Genomic DNA, 24,206 nt, shown 5'->3' on the forward strand with positions numbered 1-24,206 from the left:
TTCCTGCTGAGGGCACACGTGACTCATCACAGAGCCAGGGTGGCATTGCCATCGTCATGCAGTCGTTTGCTTTTTCCAGAATTAGTCAAATTGCCTGACTTATTTGCTTGGTTGTCAGTGTGCCAATCACGAACTAATCCTTCCACTCTCCAAACACTTGAAAGGCTCCTCTGAAGTGTTTCACTACCCCAAGCGGCGCGTCTGACTCACTTGTTTCCTGGGCCCTCAGCCTGGACCGGTTGCTCTCGGCCTGCAGCACACCTGGAGCCTGAGCCCGTTCCTTCATCTCCCTCTGTTTATCTCGGACCAGCACCTGTATTTCTGTGGTTTGTCCCTTCATTTTGGTGGAACACGTCATCAGTGTTGTGAATTTCAAGATGTGCTTTGTCTCTCTCACCGGTTTGGCTGGAACATGGTGGTCACTTTCCAACTCATCCTTTGCCTCCAAGGACTTGTCATAGCTCTGTGATATTTTCTTTTCGCTTTCAGGAAATCTTATTATTCAGGTGTCCTTTAGATTGATGATTTGATTTTAATTCTTTTCTCTCCCAGTTTCTTTTCTTTGCCTAATGTAATTTTCTAGGTGATGTGCTGAGCTATATACTCCAAGTTTTCTTTGACTTCGAAAAAATTAATGCTGTCACATTTTTAACTTTTTGAAGCTCTATTTTTGTTTTCTGATTAGATTATGATCTGTTCTTTTTTAATATATATATATATATAATTCTTATTTCATGGAGGACAAAACAATGTGAGGATGTTGAGTTTTTGAAGTATTCTTCTGCATTCTTCATTGTCTTTCTTTTCTATGTTCTTTCTGGTTTGGTTTTGGCTTTTCTTTTTCATATTAGATGCTTTTCTCAAATGTGTGGTGATCCTTGGTTGTCCCCTCATATTTGTAATGTGGATGCTAAAAAGTAAAGCCTGGGGGGTGGGGTAGTGAGTGAACCTGTCCTTCTGCTTGGAAGACCCATCTGGACTTCAGAGTCTTGTACTATCTTCTCTACCATGGCAGTGTTGGAGGTTGGCTGCCTGTGGGCCTTACCTGGTGGCTGAACTGGACTCACTTTTATCATTGAATTGCTGGGTTTTTCACCATAGACCCCTGAGCTCTGTCTGCGCCTTCTGTTCAGCCCCTTCTGAGAGTAAGACGTGCACTCGTCTGCCTGGGAGGGGAGGAGATGTGGCGGTTTAGCCGTTCCTTTTCAAGACATCAGCCAGTCCACTTTGGGAAGGTGAGGTGGAATCAGCTTTCTTCTGTGCTTTCCGCTGCAGGTTTGGGCTTCAGCTGGCTCTGGTCTGTTCTGTCGCTTACCATGTACCTGTCTGCTGTCCACTCTCTTAAGCGTTGACTTCTCTGTCTGCTGACTTACTGTCTCCAGTTCTCTGTGAGAGTTTTACACTTGTTAAACACAACTGTTTGGGTTTTGGGGAAGGTGTCAGTTCATCCTGCAAGCCCTCATGCATTTCCAGGCTTCTCTCTGCCCAGCTGCCTCCTTCACACTCGCCCTAGTGGACTAGTTTCCTGAGCTCACATGGCTTTTCTACCTTCACACAGGCTGTTCCTTCTGCCCTTGCCCCTCTTCTGTCCAGTCAGCTCCCCCGGCCTTGGCACCTGGGGATGATCCAGCCCTGGCCTCGCCTGAGGACTCTCCGTGTCTCCTCCCATCTTCGGGTGCCACACAGACATGAGAGGAATTCTTGGTTTACCCCACAGAGCCTGCCCTGGGGGGACCCTGCATACATTTTTTATCATAACTCTTTTACACAAAGTCTAATTTTTTGGTTTTTTCAAATCTATTGACACTTGTGTGGAATCTTTCATTAGTTAAGGCTGGTTGATTGTTGTTTTTTTTAGGTTCTGTGGTATCCCTTCTTTAGAAAGCAGTTTGAATGAGGATCCTAATAACTGAATTCTTCCTCTTTCTCAAATCCCAAAACAGTTCCTGAATGTGATCATTGTTGGTTTAATCCTGATCCATGATATAGAAAATTCAACTCAGTGACAGGTATTAGCTGCTAGGATACTCTACCAAGAAAATCCATGTGGTTCCTTTGAGAACACTCTTTGCAAGATTGTGCGTGTTTGTGTGCTCAGTCACATCTGACTCTGCGACCCTGTGGACTGCAGCCCACTGGGTTCCTCTGTCCGTGGGATTTCCCAGGCAAGAATACTGCAGTGGGTTGCCATTTCCGTCTCCAGGGGATCTTCCCGACCCAGGGATCGAACCCACATCTCTTGCGTCTCCTGAATTGGCAGGAGGATTCTTTACCATTGCGCCCCAGAGCCATGGTGTCAGGATTTTCAGAAGATTCAGTGTTCCCATTGCCTGGCATGTATCCCTGTGGTACTGCCCGAGGGCAGTGGGATAGGATTGATGGCATCTTCACAGACCACCCGCCCTCAGATTCTTTACCTCTTTTCTTCCTGTGTCATAGCTGGCCCCTCTATTTCCAGCTCTTTGATCTCTTCTCTATAGTAATGAGAACTCTTTTAATCCTGTGCCAACAGACTTTTCAGAGTTAATCTGGAATTCTCCTCTTTCCCCAGTGTGCCTAAGACCCCTATTCATTTTTTTAACTGTTACACGGGAGTTGTAAGTGAATGATGCACCACAGTTACTGTATTGCAGACCTTGGTCTCCATGGTACGGGGGTGGGGGGAGGGGTGCACGGCCTCACTAGGATACTCAGTGTATAGTGCATAGTTGTTATTAATAGTTACTCTTCTTGTATGGAGGAGTGAAGTCAGGAACAACAGTTCACCATCCTGGTGACATCCCTCCCAATAAAAACTCATGATGAACATCCCAGAATTACATTTTAGGAAGTCTGTAGCCGCAGGAGGGAAACTCTAAGGCTCATTGCCTTCAATGAGGACACAAGTTAGCATTTTTAAAAAATCATGAAGGCAAGAACTTGCTTTTCATAAAATTCGGAACATTACTTTGTAGAGTTTATCCAGGCCATGACAGATACAAACTATGATTAAATTATTCTGCCAAGGTTATCCAGTGATGCTCGTGAACTTAGAAAACAGGAGAGCAATCCTTTACAATAGAAGGGAGAGAAGTAGAGTTATAAAAACAAATTTTCTGCTTCAAAGGATTTACAGACACAATCTTACAAGTGGAACCTATTCTTTCAGTATTATGCTTGACCTTCAATTATAAAAAATAACCACTAGTTTCTCCTTTGGAATGTTCTATTAGGAAAAAAAATATTTATCACATAACTGGAATATTCAAGTGTTTGCTACTGATGTTAATAGTCCTAATACAGGAACACTTCACTTTGTATACTAGATTTTAAAATGTAGGCGAACTGAGTTTTATAATTATACTTTTCCATGTAAGAGAATCTTTTCCTATTTAAAAGAATATTATGTAGAAATTGCCCTGTTTAGAAGGTAGTTTGATGTGAAGTGAGAATTCTTCACCTAATACATATTTGACTTTAGATTTCTATGAGTAATGTTTGTTTATATATTAAGTTTTTTAAAGGAGGTCTTAAATACTTTAACAGACCTAGTATTTTCTTAGACACTTTAAGCCATGATTTCAAATGAACTTGAAGGCCTCGTTGTGGGGTTGGTACATCCTAAACAGCCCCAAGAGAAGACTTAGCATTTTTTAGGTCTTAGCACATGTAGATATAAGAGGGGTAAAATCTTTGCCTCTGGCCTCCATCCTGAAGTTTTGTTGTTTTTAATCTAGAAAGAGAGAAGATTTCTTTTTGCTTCTGAATACAAATTGTAGATAGATCCCACTTCCTCTTAGCAGCTGAAAGTAAGTTTTTCACAAAACGTGGTCCCTCCTGATCTCTGCTGATGTGATCTGTGAGCCACCAGAATTTTTACAACAGTTTTAAATGCAGACAGTACCACGATGCGGACAACAACAGGAAAAATCACTAAAAGTGCCCTTTGTGCCTCTGTGACATCTATGAAATGAAAACTGGTTTTTCTGTACATAATTTGTAAGAAATATTGATATGACCTTTATTGCTCATTTGGAGTAGAGTCAGGACTTGAGTGATACAGCAAGATTATTCAAAGGGTATTTCAGTGCAGGATTAGTTTATTTAATTCTAATCATTTTAAAAACAAAATATTTAAATCATCAGTATACAACATCTTTTCAGAGATATTAATTGATTAAAAAGGAACTATTATGATACTGCTGCTGCTGCTGCTGCTGCTGCTAAGTCGCTTCAGTCGTGTCCGACTCTGTGTGACCCCATAGATGGCAGCCCACCAGGCTCCCCGTGAAAGTGAAAAGTGAAAGTGAAGTCACTCAGTCGTGTCTGACTCCTAGCGACCCCATGGACTGCAGCCTACCAGGCTCCTCCGTCCATGGAATTTTCCAGGCAAGAGTACTGGAGTGGGTTGCCATTGCCTTCTCCGATTATGATACTAACATATGCTTAAAACTTTAGTGCATTAGTCAGTGGAAAAAAATAACTATTCATTTAATTTTGAAATGTAAGGTAGCCTGGTAGGCTACAGTCCATGGGATCACAAAGAGTCGGGTACAACTGAGCGACTTTCTCTCTTTCTTTCTAAGGTTATGAAGTACCAGCATACAAGTCAAGTAGATTTGCCCACTCCTTCAAAGTATTCCAAGTAATAAATGATTCTATAGGGTTTTTTAATTCGATAATTTTTAAACCAGATTATAAAAAAATTAGTAACATCAAAAATAGAAACAAAGAACATATATTTATGACATTTGCTATATCCTTTATTTTTTTTCTGTGCTGTATTTAAGGCAGATCCCAGATCACATGTCCTCTCACCCATACTTACTTCAAAATAAATCTCTTCAAAATGTGGATTTCCTGCCATAATCACAGTGCTGTTATCTGTCACAACCACCTCTTTACTTTGAAAAAGGTTCTTGTCAGATTAAAGTAAATGATTTGTCTGGGTCTTGGATTGACTGTGGCTTTAAAGGAGGACATCTGTTGTGTCCAGGAGATGGGTATTTATTCTCAAGTGTCTCTGTGTCTTGTACTGTAAGATCAAAAGTGGTTTATAAAGGAAACTTTAAAAACCAACATAAATCTTTACATTCTCAGCTAAAAATATGATGTTGCCACCATATTTTCATAAATGAAAAGTAATTTACTGATATCTGATGCATAAGAAATGACTGTCTCATAGGTGAGACCCACTCATTAACAGGGGGAAAGCCAGACTTAATAAAACCAAAATAAAAGGAATCACAATTTGGTATTTGCAAGGAGTTTCTTGTTCACTGTAAGAAAACGTTTTCCTCTGCTGGCTGTGTTAGTGCTGGTTTGAGGGATGAGCCTGCACCTAGCCCCTTCAGTAGTAATCATGGGAGCTCTATAGGCCTTAGATTTCCTGTGAAGACTTGGAAGCCATTGTGCTAACTCAATGAAAGAAGCACGTGGAAATCTCTCTCACACAAGCTCTGGTACTTAAATTATTTATTGCTATTACTATTTTTAATCCGCAGACTCACTAGAGTAATTACTCAGTGAACCAGTCTTACTCTGGAGAAGAGACCCTCGATGGAGAGTGAACTATAAGCAGGTTAAAGGCCCTGGGGAGTAGAGATCCTGCCTACTTGTGGAAACATAACTTTGATATTAGATTTAATCTGACCAGTAAAAAAAGTGATTCTCCTCCCTCCCTTCCCATTCGATTTTCCCATGACTTTTTAGTGGTGCATATACTAAAAAAAGTACTGTAAAAGGGAAGCTCATCTTTATTTTAAGCCCTGAACTGAACACGTATAGAAATGACTCTTACCAAAAACATGCAAGGAGGATGTAAGTAATAATTAAGGAAAATAATGGAAACATACACAGGAAAGGAAATCAGGAGATGGCCGCCACCCTTTATGGCTATCTTTGTACTACTGTTAATACTGTTTAAAGTTTTTTGGATTTTGCTTGTGTGTATGTGTGTTGTAGATATCCTATTGAGTGCTTCATAGGAGAAAATAGTATTTTTTAGCAAAAATAGGCCAAACTACTGTGTACTATTTTGTGCTGTTTTGGTTGAGTGACACTGGCAACTAAGATGTTTAAAAATTAAGATGCTCTTTGTTATCTCTGAACTCAGATCATTGAAGAATTACTGTATAGAACACTCAGTATAGGTGAATTTAAAATACACTAAATAAAAACTTTCTTGAAATTTTTTAAGTTAAGAGTGAAAGATGGGAGGCAGTTATTTGTGTACGCTGGCTCTTATTAAATACATCACCTAAAGATTATGTTCAACATAAGTGATGTTAGCAGAATGGCAGAATAGCAAGCTCTGGAACCTCCTTTCTTCAACATACATACCAAATCAATAATATACTGACCAATTCCCTTTGTGAGAAATCCAGAAGCTAGTTGAGAGGCTTTTGTACCCCTAATGTGTTATGAAACTGCCACATCAGAGCTGATAGAAAAACTTGATTTGCCATAATCACTAAGTGCCATATAATTGGGAGAAAAACCCCAGCTTCAAGCTCTCCCTGGGAAGAGCAGGAAAGAACTGGATCATATGTCTGATGTTTTGATTTTTTTCTGGGTGTGGCCTAAGCCACTGGCTTCTATCTTACCTGTCTCAAAGGGCTGATGGAACACCAGGGGCCGCTGAGAAAAAAGATGACAGTTTGAACTAGCATACTCAACACAGCCCCTTCTCCTGGCCCAATACAGAGTGAGCTGGTGAGGAAGTCCCAGATTTCAGCTACTATGTTAAAAGCAGTGGGTAGGAAAGAGTTGGACCGTGTATCCAGTGTTCAGATTTCTTTAGGGCTGCCCAGGGGACTGACTTTTGAATTTGAGCACTGACAGGACCCAGCATAGTCCATACATCTTGGGTCACTCTGAACAAAGATGGTGGTTTGGACTAGTATGATGGTTGGAGCAACTTCCAGAGTCACTAAACAGGCGGAGCAGTGAGAGTCTTCTTTTTCACAAGCCTAGTCCAGGAAAATTGGGAAAAGTGGTAATTTTGTCTGATGCACAGACACCAACATAGAGAGTCAAGAAAAATTAAGAAACAGGGAAATAAGTCCCAAAGGTATAAGATAAATCTCCAGAAACTGACCCCAGTGAAATGGAGACATAAAATTTACCTGACAGAGAATTCACAATAGCAGTCATAAAGATGCTCAGTGAGTTAAAGAGAAAATGCATGAACCAAGTGAGACTTCCAAATGTTTTTAAAGTGTTTTTTTTAATTAGAAATTAAGTAGCTGATGTGTATGATAACTGAAATGAAAAAATACACTGGAGGGTTTCAGCAGCAGATTAAATGAAGCAGTGGAAATAATCAGCAAACTTGAAGATGGATCATTGGAAATTATTTAATCAAAGGAGAAAAAAAAAGTGAAAGCATGAAGAAAACTTGAGAGACTTGTGGGATACCATTACATGGACCAATATATGTATTATGGGAGTCTCAGAAGAAAAGAGAGAGAAAGGGGCAGACTGTTTACCCAAAGAAATAATTGCTGAAAACTCTCCAAATCTGGGGAATAGACATACAGATTCAGTGATCCTCATGGTTCCCAAATAAGATGAACTTAGAGAAGTACAGACCAACACACATAATCAGGCCGTCAAAAGTCCAAAGACAAAGCAGATTTTAAAATCGGCAAGAAAAAAAGCAACTTGTCTCATGTAAGGAGAACTCCATAAAGCTATTAGTGAACTTTTCAGTAGGAACCTTGCAGTCCAGAAGGGGATGTGACTATATATTCAAAATGCTAAGTGAAAAAACTACCAATCAAGAATACCTTGCAAAACTGTACTTCAAAAGTGATAGAGAGATAAAGGCTTTCCCAGACACACAGAAGCTAAAGTAGTTCATCACCATCACTGCAGATGGTGACTGCAGCCATGAAATTAAAAGACGCTTACTCCTTGGAAGGAAAGTTATGACCAACCTAGATAGCATATTCAAAAGCAAAGACATCACTTTGCCAACAAAGGTCCAGCTAGTCAAGGCTATGGTTTTTCCACTGGTCATGTATGGATGTGAAAGTTGGACTGTGAAGAAAGCTGAGTGCCGAAGAATTGATGCCTTTGAACTGTGGTGTTGGAGAAGACTCTTGAGAGTCCCTTGGACTGCAAGGAGATCCAACCAGTCCATTCTGAAGGAGATCAGTCCTGGGTGTCCTTTGGAAGGACTGATACTAAAGCTGAAACGCCAATATTTTGGCCACCTCATTCGAAGAGTTGACTGATTGGAAAAGACTCTGATGCTGGGAGGGATTGGAGGCAGGAGGAGAAGGGGATGACAGAGGATGAGATGGCTGGATGGCATCACCGACTTGATGGACATGAGTTTGAGTGAACTCCGGGAGTTGGTGATGGACAGGGAGGCCTGGCGTGCTGCCATTCATGGGGTCGCAAAGAGTCAGACAGGACTGAGCAACTGAACTGAACTGAACTGATAATGCTTTTAGATATAATAAAATTTAAAAGATAAATATTAAAAATGACTGTGTCAATGAATACACAATGTAAAAATATACAAATTGTGACATCAGTAACATAAAATACAGTGGAATGAAATAATTAGAAGTAGAGTTTTTTATGCAACTATAGTTGTTAGGAGTTTAATAAAATAGACTGACATTAGCTATAATTTCTTTCATATAAGCTCCATGTGAACAAAGAAAATACTTCTAGATGATATGAAAAAGAAGAAATCCAAGCATATGAATATAAAAAAAATTTCAATGAAACACAAAGTAAGATAGCAAGAGAGGAAAAGAGGGACAAACGAACTAAAAGATTGACAGAAAATAGTTAACAAGATAGTAATAATAAGTCCTTCCCTATTAATAATGACTTTAAATTTAAATGAATTAAACTCCCTAATAAAAAGATACAAAGTAACCAGTCTGCTGAAGAAAAACAAAAATAAGATCCAACTATATGCTTCCTGTAGGAGATTCACTTCAGGTTGAAGATCATATATAGGCTGAAAGTGAAGAGATGGAAAAAGATATTCCATGCAAATAATGACCAAAAGAACAAAGATGACTATATCACACAGAATAGATGTTAAGCACTGTCACAAGAGATAAGAAAAAACATAAAGGCAAAAGGGTCAACTTACCAGTAAGAAATAACAATTGTGAATATATATGCATGCACTAGTAGAGCACCTAAATATATAGAACACTCAATTATTATATAAAGCAAACACTGACACAAGTGAAAGGACAAATATTAGAAATATTAAGGTTGGTGAGAAGGTAATTGCGATTTTGGACCATGAATTTGAAATCATCATAACTAAGCTGAAACATGTATATTAATCAAAATAGGAACCATTACAATCAACACATTTTTACCAATGAGAAATAAGTTTCTTTATTACTGTAGCATAAAAATTCATGCTTCAGGATTCAGCAAACTCTTGGAAAGCATTTTCTGCCTCCTGGTTGTGGAGGTATTTTCCCTGAAAAAGATTGTCAAGATGCTTGAAGAAGTGCTAGTAGGTTGGCGAGAGATCAGGTGAATAGAGTAAATGAGGCAAAACTTGATAGCCCAATTCATTCAACTTTTGAAGCATTAGTTGTGCAACATGTGGTCGGGTGTTGTCATGGAGAATTGGACTCATTCTGTTGACCAGTGCTGGCTGCAGGCCTTGAAGTTTGGTGCATCTCATTCATTTGCTGAGCATACTTCTCAGATGTAATGGTTTCACTGGGACTCAGAAATCTGCAGTGGATCAGACTGGCAGCAGACCACCAAACAATGATTATGACCTTTTTTGGGTGCAAGTTGGCTTTAGGAAGTACTTTCGAGCTTCTTAGTTAGCCCCTGAGATGGTCATCACTGGTTGTCATGTAAAATGACACATTTCACCACATGTCATAATCCAGTTGAGAAATGGTTCATTGTTGTGTAAAATAAGAGAAGACGACAACACTTCAATACAACAGTACTTTTTTAAATTTTGGGTCAGCTCATGAGGCACCCAAGTATGAGCTTACGGACTGTAGCTTGCCAGGCTCATCTCTCCACGGGATTCTCCAGGCAAGAACACTGAAGTTGGTTGCCATGCCCTTCTCCAGGGATCGAACCCACGTCTCTTATGGTTCCTGCACTGGCAAGTGGGTTCTTTACAACTAGCGCCACCTGGGAACCCCTTCACCTTTCCAGTTTGCTTCAAACGCCTAATGACTGTAGAATGGTCGACATTGAGTTCTTCAGCGACTTCTTGTGTAGTTGTAAGAAGATCAGCTTCAGTGATTCTCTCAGTTGGTCGTTGTCAACTTCCAATGACCAGCCACTGCTCTCCTCATCGTCAAGGCTCTTGTCTCCTTTTGCATAGCTTCTTGACTCACCACTGCATTGTACATCCGTTAGCAGTTCCTGGGCCAGATGTGTTGTTGATATTGTGAGTTGTCTCTGCTGCTTTACTACCCATTTTGAACTCGAATAAGAAAATTGCTCAAATTTGCTTTTGGTCTAACATCATTTCCCTAGTCTAAATAAATATAAAACAAACAGCAAGTCATTAGCAAAAAAATAAAGTGAAAAATGCACATTAAGATGATGTATAACATAACCACATTTAAGAATGTATTTTAATATCAAACAGCAAAGTTCAACAACGCAAAACCACAATTAACTTCTGCAGCAATCTAAACAGACAGCAATCCAGTAACATAGAAGACTTCACTGTCACTCTCAATACTAGATAGAACATACAGATGGAAAATCCATAGAGAAACAGTGCCCTTTGACAACTCTATAAACCAAGTAGACCTAACAGATATGTGTGTTTTTTTTAATTTCAAACACTACATCAAGTTTGTTTTAATAATTATATATGTGGTATAATATGTCACATGCTGCTTCCAGCAGTTCTTTGGTGCTCAGCTTTCTTTATGGTCCAGCTCTCACATCCATACATGACTACTGGAAAAACCATAGCTTTGACTAGATGGACCTTTGTCAGCAATGTAATGTCTCTGCTTTTTAATATACTGTTGCTGTATCATATGGTAGTTCTATTTTTAACTTTTTAAGGAACCTCCATCAGTGTTCTCCATAGTGGCTATACCAATTTACATTCCGAACAACAGTATAGGAAGGTTCCCTTTTCTCCACACCTTCTCCAGCATTTATTCTTTGTAGATTTTTAAAATTTTTATTTATTTGTTTAGTTCTGACTGTGCTGAGTCTTCACTGCTGCGCAAGGCTCTTCTCTAGTTGTGGCGAGCGGGCTGCTCTCTAGCTGCGATGCGTGGGCTTCTCACTGTGGCTTCCCTGTTGCAGAGCACAGACAGGCTCTAGGGTGTGCGGTCTTCAGTAGTTACGGCACATGGGTGGCATAGTTGCGTCTCCCAGGCTCTAGAGCACAGGTTCAGTACTTGGGGCACACGGGCTTAGCTGCTCCGCAGCTTATGGGGTCTTCCCTGATCAGGGCTTGAACCCATGTCTCCTGCGTCGGCAGGCAGATTCATCACTGAGCCACCAGGTAGGTCCTGTTTGTAGATTTTTTGATGATGGCCTTTCTGACTACATACCTCATTGTAGTTTTGATTTGCATTTCTCTAAAAACGATGTTGAATGTCTTTTCATGTGCCTCTTGGCCCTCTGTATGTCTGTATGTCTCCTTGAAGAAACATCTGTTTAGATCCTCTGCCCATTTTTTGATTGGGTTGTTTGGTTTCTTGGATATTGGGCTGCACGCGCTATTTGTAAATTTTGGAGATTAATCCGTTGTTGGTTGCATCATTTTCTCCCATTCTGTAGGTTGTCTTTTCATTTTGCTTGTGATTTCCTTTGCTATGCAAAAGCTTTGTAATTAGGTCCCACTTGTTTATTTTTGTTTTATTTCCATTACCCTAGGAGCTGAGTTGAAAAAGTTACTACTATCATTTATGTCAGTGTTCTGCCTGTTTTCCTCTAAAAGCTTTATAGTATTGGGGACCAACGCCAGATGAAGACACTGTAAGGAAAGAAAATTACAGACCAATATCCCTGATGAACATAGATGCAAAAATCCACAACAAAATACTAGCAAACTGAGTGAAACAGCTCATTAAAAGAATCTCACACAACAGTCAAGTGGGATTTATCCCTGGGATAACAAGATGTTCACCATATAAAAATCAATCACTGTGATACACTCATTAGCAAAATACAGGATAAGAACCATATGGTCATCTCAGTAGATGCAGACAAAGCATTTGACAAGATTCAGCACCCCGCCTCCCTCCTCTTCCCCTCTCCCATTCTCCCTTTAAGATGCCCCGTCATGTCTGCACAAGTGGAAGTGGAGATCAGCTCCTTGTCCTGCAGTAGTGATTCCTGGATAAAATCTGATCTTGCCTCCCTGACTGGTGTTGGCTTCACTGACCTTCGACAGCAGCCACAGGCGCTGTTGGGCCCACCCACATCACTGGGCACCCTGACCTCTTCTGTTGAGTCACAAGGTTTTCAGTTTCCTCAGACCAGGAAATCATTTCCTTTTAGCCCTTTTGTTAAGGAAGTTTATTAGTAGCCACAGGAAAAAATGACTATTTCTACATAATGAGAAATGTATTTAGGTATTTATTGAATGAGTTGGAGCCTTTTGAAACAGGAAAGGATTTGAGAACTCATCTAATACAACTTTTTTTAGATGAAGATGAGAACAGTACTCAGGAAGGCAAATGATCAATTCAAAGTGACATAAGTAGTTAGGAATCAAAACAGAACCAGACCCTAGCAAGCCAACTCCCAATTCTGAGTTCTTTGCAAAGGAAAGCATGTTTTGCCAGTAGACTTAAGACGATCTTTAGCAAACAGGCCCAGCACATTTCATCCAGCTCCAGAGATCTGATAATGGAGCTGTATTCCTGAACCTTTTCTCTGTACTTCATTCCATGTGTACTTAAGTATATTTCAATAGCATACTCACATGGTATATAATCCTAAATGTTCAAAAGGATATATGATGAAAAGTTCCCTTTCTCCCCACTACCCCCAGCCACCCTCTTCTGTCCCCAGAGGTGATCGGTGTTTCCAGTTACGTGTGTGTCCTTCCAGAGGTATCCTAGGTAAATGTGTTTTTAAATTACTCCTGTAGTTAGACTGTTCCCCTCCACTCCCCAGAAATAATATGTAGGTGTCTTAAAAGGATGAATAAACTTTAAAATGGAACCTGAAAGATTTGGGGAAGAATGTTATAGCAATGAAAATTATTTAATGTTAAATTCAGTACCTGAGGTGGATAGACTATTTCCTTCTCTGAAAATCTTTAAACATAGAGTAGGTGCTCTTCTTTATAGGTTAGTTTATAAGCAGTTATCCTGCAGTGAGGAGATGAAACGACTTCAAAATTACATGTTTAGCCCAAAGATACAAATTTTTATTATAGCTGTTTTGGGCTAGATTTCTTTCCCATGTTTATCAGAATAAGTCTTAAAATGCCTGTTTTAGAAATGATTATTAGAATCAATTGTGAAGTTATATTTTATCCTTTTTTTTGAACCAGGAAATACTCTGTTAATCAATTGAGCAATTCTGTCCTTTACAACTGTCTGATGTCAGTGGCTGAAAAAATACTGAAAAATATTAGTCACAAAATGCTCAAATCTAGCCTTGAAGCACATTTGAAAGCTAGTGTTTTGAAGCTGACATGATGGTCTTTCAGAACAAAAGTGTTACTTCAGTGCATCTCAGGACAGAATATTCCTGCCAAGGAGCAAAGGGACGTTACTATGCTTCCCTCCTCTCCTCCCTCCATGGCCGTGCATGACACTTGACACTGCACTTGACACCAGGTGCAGGCCTCTCTCAGAGGTATTGTGGGTTTGGTTTCAGACCATTGCACTACAGTGAATCAGATACATTTTTTGGTTTCCCAGTGCATACAAAAATTATGTTTATACTATACTGTAGTCTATTAAAAGTATGCAATAGCATTATGTCTAAAATAAAAAAATGTATATCCTTTAATTTTAAAATACTTTATTGCTAAAAAGAAAAATGCTATCATCTGAGCAAGTGGTAATCTTTTTGTTGGTGGAGGGCCTTGTCTCAGTGTTGATGGTTGCTGACTGCTCAGGGTGGTGGTTGCTAAATGCGGGGGTGGCTGTGGCCATTTCTAAAATGAGACGGCAGTGAAGCTTGCCACATTAATCGGCTCTTCCTTGCAGGAACCATTTCCCTGTAGCATGCAGTGCTATGTTTGATAGCTTTCTATACAGAGGGGAACTTTCAAAATCAGACAGTTCCCACAAACCCTGCTTTATCAACTAAGTTTATGTCATATTCTAGAGCCTTTGTTGTCATTTAAATAATCAAGTTTACCATCTTACATGGACCTGGTTTCCCAAAAGAATTACAATAGTAATATCAAAGGTCACTGGTCACAGATCACCATGACAAATATAATAATGAAAAAGTTTGAAATACTGTGAGAATTATCAAAATATTACACAGATACACGAAGTAACCAAATCGTATTGGAAAAACAGCATAGACAGACTAGCTTGATGCAGGGTTGCTACAAACCTTTAGTTTAAAAAAATACAATGTATGCAAAGTATAATAAAGTAAGGTATGCCTGCAGTCGGAATTTGTAATAACTTTATCATCCTCTCCCCAGCTTTAAATCACAAAAGCAAATAAATGGGAAAAATCAACTCCTTTTGTGACTAGTTTGTATGCTACTCGTTGAACTCTACTGCATTTACAGAAGCATATATTTTTATAGTTGAAATTTCCTAACATGGTCTTTATTCAAGAATGTAGATGAGGACCAGTCTCCAGAGATAAAGGTACTGATGATACATCATCACTGGTTGCAAAACATGAATCTTTTGAATGATTTTCTGTCTTCTTCCTGTGGCTTAGTTCATTTTAAATTGCTGGTGATAATTTAAAATGATTACATCTAAAAATAGTTTAGAATGGAGAGATTATATGTGGATACCATAATTTTTAAAAAACATTGCAATGGTATTAAACACTGCCCTGAAGCAGTGTCCCGTGTCCAGAGGGACAGCCATTGAACCCAAGGGCTGGCAGGTTTCTACCACCTTTGGTTCTTAGTGTACATATTACAGAGGGAGCATTATTCCCACCCCTCGGTGAAGCCTGCAGTCCAACAGAAATAGTAAGGAAAATATGAGACAGAAATTTAAATTATCTATAACTAAAAGTGTTTTGGAGGCCAGTTTTATGGGAAAATTTGAGCATTGATCTAGTTAAAAGAAGAAAAGAAAGAAGCTGTTCATGTGTAGGAAAACTTGGGCAAAGGCTAAAGCTTTGGGCAGAAATGCATTTACTGAGAGTCACTGAGCGTCCACTGGTGACTGGCAGCAGGTGAGAGCCTATGGCCACAGACCTGCCCTCGGGAAGCTCATGGTGCCACAGAAACAGAGTACTGTGGGGACCATGGCTAGAGTGAGGACAAGTCTGTGTGGTGGGTCTCAAAAGCCTTGACAAGTGATGTCTGAATCCCTGTTACATACCAGACCCCGTACGGACCGGAGATAAAGCACAAACCACAGTCTCTGCCGGCAGAGGACCTGCTGTGTGTGTTGGCCCGGGGGACAGACGAGGTCATGCACCTCATCAGGGACAGGTTGACTCTGACGGGCCTGGCCTTTAACACATCTGGGGGTCAGAGGCTGGCAGGCAGTTGGAGTGTGTGAGTCTGGAGCTTAGGGGAATGGCCTGGACAGGGACCAAGCCAGGCCATGGACATGACTGTGACCTCCTAGAGAGGGGAAAGGGTCTGGGCCAAGCCTAAAGGAGGAGACCGAGCCTGGGCAAGAGGAGCCAGACCAGTCTGTCCAGAGCCCCAGAAGCAGGGAGGAGAGGCTGCAGAGAGTGATGCCTTTGCCCATATGTGTATTCATTATTGTTTAGACTTTGCTGTCTTGTTCCTTTGAAGTCCTTGGCTTGGAGAAGCTTTATCTATTTCAAAGTGATGAGGCATTTAAAGAACTTGCAGTAGAGGAGATCTTCAGAAATCTGATTTTACATCACATCAGTGTTCTTCAGTTATCTGACATACTTGTTCCAAAACAGAGTAACTTCCTCTGTCGCTGCTTGACAGCTCAAGCGTCAGGGATGCCTTTTTCCTTCTCCCTGATCTTAACAGTGCATTAACTTCCAAGAGAGCTGCAGTCGGAGTTGATTAATGTTGGGGAATTTGGAGGCTGGTTCTCTTGTCCTCTTTTGCTTTAGTGTGATGTTGAACACTGAAAACTCATTAAGCCACCAGTCCTTCATTCAGGAACTAGATGGTGTCTGTTCTCCAAAATGGAAAAATGTGTTACTCAAACAATGCTTCATTTCCTCCCTCCCTTCACAGAGGCTGCTGTGTGTCCTCTGAGGACAGGCCCTGGGGAGAGCGCAGTGAGAGCAGACACAGTCCATGTCCTCAAAAGCTTATGTCTAGCACGGAAGTCAGACAGATCAGATAGCCACACAGTAAGACACAAGAATAGTGAGGATCGCCATGCCAGCAGAGACTGGGAACTACAGTGGAAGGGCCCAGGGAGCTTGTTTGGGATTGATAAACATTTTAATTCTGGGTACTTGAGAAGAATAACTGTTTGCTGTTGGCTGCTCATGAGCTATGTTTATGAGAAACAAAGTCATAACTGTGAAATAACCCCTTCACACGCTCCCAGGTATAACGCTGCCCTTGAGACGTGCTTGAACAAGTGAGTGAGGATGTGGGAAGCGGAGAATAAAAGCCTGCGTCCTGGGATGTCACTTTAGAGGGCTGCCCATACATCTTCCTCCTCTGAAATATGCAAATTGTAGTTGAAATTATAAGAGGTCATGTTCCATCTTCATCTACACTGCGGACTGCTCACGAGACACCTGCCGGGTCTGCCCCCCCCCCCCCGCCCACGTCTCATGAGGTCCTTGTGGGCATGCTGGTGGATACTCATTTTCAATGCTGGCAGCCAAGAATTCAGCTTTTCCTAAAATGACTTTTACTGTGTTCCTAGTACAACTTATCTCTTTTTCCTGTAAGCAGCATTCAATAATGATTCATCACCAGCCCTGAAGGAAAACTGTTTCAGCTTTCCTTTTTTTTTTCTTACTTTCCAGTCATTAAAATGTAGCTCATGTATAAAGGAATATTTGATGGACAATTGGTTTATCTCAACAGCTCTGTAAATTCTGTCAGCTTATTACTGCTTAAATGAAATATATCTTCTTTTGCAATTAGTCTTTCTTAATCATCTGGATTTATGTCCTAAGATTGCCTTCTGATTGTCACTGACTTTAACTCTCTCATGTAACCATAAATACTTATTTAATGTCCACTGTACCCACAGCTCTTGTTAGGTCCCAGGGGTACAACTGTGGACAGTCTTTGACCTCCAAAAGCTCCATGTCAGAATCTTAAAAGCAGAAAGAGGCATGGACCTAAAGAGTCTTAAATAACTTTCCCTTTATGTAAATCCTGGTCTTTCTAGGTAAATAGCCCTGGCTTGACCACTTAATGACTTTGTCAACTTACTTGAGCTCTGCTAAGTTGTTTCTGCATCTATAAAATGGAAATAACTTGCATGGTTCTCACAATGAGTTGCTAACGATTAGAGAATTCTCATTAGACACAAAAAATACAAAGATTTCAGGGCCACCCATCAGAATGACGCCGGTCAGGGGGCTTCCAGCAGGGTGAGCGGCTCCTCTGCTGCTCTGATGGCGGGCGCCCACCATCACCCCGACCCCCGCGTCCAGCCTTCCTCTGCCTGCTTGTGCTTAGCCCTGGCCGTGTGCCTGCCCGCACCCCAGCACGTCCCTGTGCTCAGGGCGGGTGACTGGGGCCCCCAGGAGCAGCCCTCAGTACACAAGGCGTCAGCTCTGTCTCAGCTCCACGCCAGCAGTGCTGGCGCTTAGCTGCCAGGATTATTCAGACAGTCGATGAGGTAAACTTTGTTAGAATTGTGCTTAGTACAAAGCAAGCACTTAATATATTAATACCATTAATTTACTATAACGTTATTACTTAAATACGTCAGCCCTGGTACTATTCTCAGTGAAGTGGAACAACAAGATAAACAGGCTTACGTACACTTGCACATGATGATCCTCTGCTGCTGCTTTTCTTTTATTTTTTTAGAGAAAAATAAGAGAATATTATCTTCTTCTTGACCCTCCTCCTCCAACTGAAAAAAAAAAGCAACCCACAAAATGTGACAGTGATTTTGACATTATTTGAAAGCGTCCACATAACATATTTATTACAGCACTAGTTCCCTTTCGCTAATAGAGGACTAAAATTCTTCCAGTAAGAGCCAGCTAACAAGCTTTGTGTATCCCTCCTTTGCTTAACTGGTCTCTTCTTCCAGTTCTCAAGTATTGTGTCCTGTGAACACATTGAGGTGGGAGTGGGGTGGGGCCACAACCGCTGTCCTCTCTGCCCGCCCATCGGGGGTCCCGCTCCTCTGCTGCAGGTACTGTTCGGCACCGCCGACGGACAGGTGATCGTCATGGACTGCCATGGCCGGATGCTGGCCCACGTCCTGCTGCACGAGTCGGATGGCATCCTCAGCATGTCCTGGAACTACCCCGCCTTCCTGGTGGAGGACAGCAGCGAGAGCGACACCGACTCGGACGACTACTCCCCGCCCCAAGGTGGCCCTGCTGGGAGGGCAGGAGGAGAAGGACCCCTTCCCATCGTGCAGGGTTCTCAGTGGAATGCAGGGCAGAGCCAGCCCACCCAGTCTCTGACCTGGATGGGACCGTCACCTACCTCTCTGCCATCCCTTTTCGCAGAATCAGTGGTTGGGTGGCTTGGCCCTTCACTGGTTTTCCTAGACGCAGAACGAGACTGATGGCCGTTTCCGTGACCCTGAGGTATTGGGGGGGTGGTGCCTAGGGAGAACAGAGCTGAAGGTGAAAACTGCTGTGCTGTTCCTACGTCCTAACCCATAGTGCTCTAGATCCGTAACATTACTGAAGCCGGTGACCCTGGCTGTGTGAGGAAAGGGTTAGTTAGTTCTGCCCCTGACGAAGGCCAGCACATTGCCATGTCCCTGCCTGTTTATTTCAGGCAAAAGATCTTCCCTTGCTCAGTTCAGAAGAACCCACTGCCCTCACCCCGCCACCTCCAAGCCTTACAGTGATGTTAGAGTAGGTGACATCTGAGTTTGTGAACATTTGGCCCAGTCATGATAGATGGTTTCAGCCCCTTGGTGGGGGTGATTTCGGGTTCTGCCTCCCCCCGCCACCTTAGGCATGCCTGAGGCCCCAGAGCAGAAGCCTTGGGGGTGGGTGCTGGCCTGGCCGTCCCCACTGTCAGCCCTCAGCATGCCCCCCCAGGGCTCTGACTCTCCCCCGGGGTCCCATTCCTGCTCCTTTTAAAGGGCCTTTCTTTTTAAAGGAGACGAGTAGTGAGATGAGTAGTGAGACGGAAGGACTGACTGCTGGTGGCAGTGATCAGATTGGTGTCTTTCAGCACTCGGCTCAGTATACTTTTAAAACAGGACTTACTGGGTTGAATGCATACTTGCTCTTCCCCTCTTACTAGGGCAGAAACAGGGTCCAGAGACCAAGGTGATGGAGCATGTCCAGATGAAGTCTAAGAGCAGCATTAGTTCCCAGCTGCACTCTAACCGGTTCCCCTCCTCAGAAGCAGTGGGGCAGTTTGGAGGAGACTGAAACTTGACTTTCAGAGAGAGCAGGGTGTTCCTGGTGACCTTGGGAATTTGAGCACAGAGGCCAGTACTTGTAGTATCTTAAAAGTGAAGCAGAGGACAGTTATTATAAGAGCCTCCACAGGTGAGCTGAGCAGGGCAAGCGAGCAGGTGTCGGGCTGACCCACTGCAGGGGGTGGACGCAGAGGAGCACCCCTCAGGGCTCCTTCCTTAATACACACACACACACACACACACACACACACACACACACGTCTCCTCACACTCACGCACACTGGGCATCAGCCACAGCCAGTCTGGGCCTCCTCCAGATGTGGGGTCTCTTTTGGTAAAAACAACTCACGGTGGCTGCTCGATGCCTGTAATGTTCAGTGAAAGTGCGTCCAGTGTTGAAAGGCAGCTTTCGGTACCTTGGACCAGGATTAAGAAAATGTTTTCAACCTTCCCACCCATCCTCCTATGTCACGTAATGTTAAAGTAATTCACGTTTGCATATCACCAGAGACACGCAGGTTGGTAAACTCTCAGCAGGGCACCCAGAGCCCAGGGAGCCCCGCCCGGTACCCACAGGGCTGCTGTCCCCACCACCTCTCGTCCGGGGCTCCCCCCGTGCCCCTGTGGTTAGAGCCTGATGCTGTGCAGCACCACCTTCCTGGGTGACCCCCCCAGCCCAGGGTCTGGCCTGCACTGTTAGTGGTTTCCAGGCCTCCGCAGGGCTGCAGGTGCGGGCCTGGGTTCAGGTCACGTGCTTGTACCTCATTTTCACCCGGCACTTCTGTTCCCGCAGATGGTCCGGCAGCGTACCCCATCCCGGTGCAGAACATCAAGCCCCTGCTCACTGTCAGCTTCACCTCCGGAGATATCAGCCTGATGAACAGCTATGACGACTTGTCTCCCACCATCATCCAGTCAGGGCTGAAAGGTACGGAGCCGCCCGCCTTGCGAGCTGGGCGTCACTCCCAGGCCTCCTGACCACTGGCCTCTACAGGGCTTAATGGAGTCTGTCCGTGAAGGTCTTTCCTCTCGCTCCTCTGCTTGTCTGACCAGTCGATTCCTGTCTAGTCTCATCTTGAAGAAGCTCTCCCAACAGTCACTTCGTCCTCACCTGCCCTTCTCGGGAGGAGCGGTCCTCTCGGACAGGGGGCACTCGCCTCCAGACAACACACAGGAGCCCCCAGGGTTCTGAGGCTTCTTGAGCAGCTGGTGGTTGTGACAAACCTGTCAAATCGAGGCGTCCGTGTGAAGGTCAGTGGTGAGTGGTTGACGGCCTCCTGAGGGGGCGGTAGGAAGTGGTGTCTCAGGAGGAAATTGGTGTCCATCAGCATTCTGAGTGTTGTGAAATGTGCAGTTCAGGAAGTCTCCTCAGGTGGTGGCTCTGATGCGTTCTCTGGAAAACCAGTCTGTTTCTTCAGGGTTGGACGGTGCAGTGCAGAAGCTCCAGGGTGGTCTCTGGTCCCCGTGTTAAAGGGACCTGCTGTGATCTGAATGGAGGTGGGGCAAACGGGAACCTTCGCTTTCTTTTTCGTTTTCTTTCTCCCTCCCTGTCTCTGGACACAGGTGCACATGTGCGGGCGCACTCACGCACACACACACACTAGTGCGCACACGTCTAACGGCTAATAGATGCGTCGCTGATGTGGGCGTCTAAGGAAGGGGTGGGGCCGGGCGTCCCTGATGGCTGCATGCCTGTCGTGGATCAGGCCTGGGTCATGCTCAGTATTGAGGGGCCCACACTTGTCACTGCATCCTTTTATGTTCCTGGTTATATAATCTTCAGAACAAGAAATGGCATTATTCTTATGAAACTTATTCTTTTCAAAAGAATGACATACCTTTGGGAACTACCGCCATCTCAGTGTAATGTTATAACTGCACCAAAGAAATCCCTGCGCATTTGCTCATAAACGTTTGGACTAAGATCCTTACTCACATGTCGCCATCTAGCAGATGGCCGCCTTGAACCCTGGGCTTCCCTGTGTTAGCTGCTGCGCATCTGCTGTGTGTCTGGGCCCGTCCTGTGGGGGCCACCACCCACTTACCTATTAGGAAAAACCTGGACAGAGTTTTGGGCCCACCCAATACTCAACCTTATTTATGCCTGTCTATAAGAAAAATCCTCTATTTACTGATGCTTTTACTGCCTCCAGTTGTAGAGATTTTACCATGTTGTGTTTGTCCATAACTGCGTCCTCTCAGCCCTCTGCTGGGATCTGTCTCTAGATTCCGTCTGCAGCTGACTTGACAAGTGGGCCTTCAGTTCCCGGGGTCTGGAGAGCTGTCTTCTCCCAGGACTGCTTTTCAGTCTTCCAGGGAAACTGGGGAACTTCAGTGACCTCAGAATGTGCTCGGTGTTGATGTCAGAATCGGTGCCGCACGTGAATGAGAGAGAGCTGCTGAGATCACAGGTGGAGCTCAGGAACTGCCGAAATCTAGACCAAGTTCTGAAACCCGTCCCTGTCATGGGGTGCACCTTTCAACTCCAGCCTTTCTGCAGAATCGGCCACGGGCTTCCAGATTCAGGGATCTCCGGATAAGCCAGATCCAGTTTTAGGATCTTGAGGGAAAACAAGCTACACCATAAATCTTACTGTACCAGCAGCTTGTTTTACCAGCAAGAATAAGTGAATTGCTCACATTGGAATTAGACACAATGTCTAATAACCATTTCTTCTAGGTCCTGAATGGCTCGTAGGTGAGCATCACATCTCTGTGACAGTGTGTCTGACAACACTGCCATCCAGCAGAGGAATCGTCTTCTTTTCTGAGACCCCACATCACATCACCCAGATGCTGGGTGAAAGTCAAGGCCTTGATACACAGACCCGTCCTTTATCTGAACTTCATCTGCCTAGTAGTGCACAGAACATCGAATGAATTGAATTTAGGCTTTGCTCTTGATTTGCATTTCACTTGGAGCTTTTGTAAACTCTCTGAGTCCTCTCTGGGAGTCGGGGTCACAGCAGAGGGAAGGACACTCAGGATGGACAGTGGTGGGTTCTCTGACCTTACCTGCACTCTCGTAGTTGTGGCCGCCTCATCGTGGAAGTGCTGGTACTGCAGTAGATGTATCATGTGTGGTTTTCTCCTGGTTTAGGTGTGTTTCAGGGGAACCTGCAGTCCCCACTCATGTAGTGAACACTCCCCACCCATGTAGTGAACACTCCCCATCTCTGTAGTGAACACTCCCCACCCTTTTACATGAACACTCCCCACCCATGGAATGAACACTCCCCACCCATGTAGTGAACACTCCCCACCCTTTTACATGAACACTCCCCACCCATGGAATGAACTCTCCCCACCCATGGAATGAACACTCCCCACCCATGGAATGAACACTCCCTACCCATGTAGTGAGCACTCCCCATCCCTGTAGTGAACACTCCCCACCCATGTAGTGAACTCTCCCCACCCATGTAGTGAACTCCCCACCCATGGAATGAACACTCCCCACCCATGTAGTGAACACTCCCCAACCATGGAATGAACACTCCCCACCCATGTAGTGAGCACTCCCCATCCCTGTAGTGAGCACTCCCCATCCCTGTAATGAACACTCCCCACCCACGTAGTGAGCACTCCCCAACCATGTAGTAAACTCTCCCCACCCATGTAGTGAACACTCCCCACCCATGTAGTGAACACTCCCCATCCCTGTAGTGAACACTCCCCATCCCTGTAGTGAACACTCCCCACCCACGTAGTGAGCACTCCCCACCCATATAGTGAACACTCCCCACCCATGTAGTGAACACTCCCCACCCATGTAGTGAACTCTCCCCACCCATGTAGTGAACACTCCCCACCCATGTAGTGAACACTCCCCATCCCTGTAGTGAACACTCCCCATCCCTGTAGTGAACACTCCCCACCCACGTAGTGAGCACTCCCCACCCATGTAGTGAACTCTCCCCACCCATGTAGTGAACACTCCCCACCCATGTAGTGAACACTCCCCATCCCTGTAGTGAACACTCCCCACCCATGTAGTGAGCACTCCCCACCCTTGTAGTGAGCACTCCCCACCCATGTAGTGAACACTCCCCATCCCTGTAGTGAACACTCCCCACCCATGTAGTGAACACTCCCATCCCTGTAGTGAACACTCCCCACCCACGTAGTGAACACTCCCCACCCATGTAGTGAACATCTGTGTTCAGAGTCTCCGTTGACTTCACAAGAGAAACTTGGACGCCGTTGTACGTGCTCAGTGGCTCCATTTCTTAAACTCCTTAAATGAGAGTTCCGAACAGACAACCCCCCCCCACCCCGCCAGCTCATGTTGACTGCCTCCCTCTTTTTCGTTTCAGAGGTGGTGGCCCAGTGGTGCACGCAGGGAGACCTCCTGGCAGTTGCTGGTATGGAGCGCCCAAGCCAGTTCAGTGACCTCCCCAATGGCCCTCTTCTGAAGAGTGCCATGGTCAAGTTCTACAACGTTCGTGGGGAGCACATCTTTACCCTGGACACGCTTGTGCAGGTAAGGACATGTGTCGGACACACGCTATGACAGCAGTGTGTTAATTTGCCCCCAACTTCCATTAAGTACTCGTGAACTGCTTCTACTCATTGTAATTTTCTTTGGCA

The 24,206-nt window shown here is 43.9% G+C and overlaps 1 protein-coding gene across 8 annotated transcripts in view; it reads left to right on the forward strand.

The window, feature by feature from the left end:
• The window catches only part of TULP4 (TUB like protein 4), a 200,684-nt gene that overhangs the window by 145,201 nt on the left and 31,277 nt on the right, over positions 1 to 24,206 (forward strand). For 6 of the 8 annotated variants that reach the window (XM_070376950.1, XM_070376951.1, XM_070376952.1 and 3 more), the window contains 3 exons: positions 18,420 to 18,600; positions 20,410 to 20,544; positions 23,933 to 24,099. In XM_070376950.1, coding sequence (XP_070233051.1) covers positions 18,420 to 18,600; positions 20,410 to 20,544; positions 23,933 to 24,099 — 483 coding nt within the window. The other 2 variants (XM_070376956.1, XM_070376958.1) reach the window with 2 other exon arrangements.

The sequence above is a fragment of the Bos mutus genome, chromosome 9 (assembly GCF_027580195.1).
Source record: "Bos mutus isolate GX-2022 chromosome 9, NWIPB_WYAK_1.1, whole genome shotgun sequence".
Taxonomy (NCBI): Eukaryota; Metazoa; Chordata; class Mammalia; order Artiodactyla; family Bovidae; genus Bos; species Bos mutus.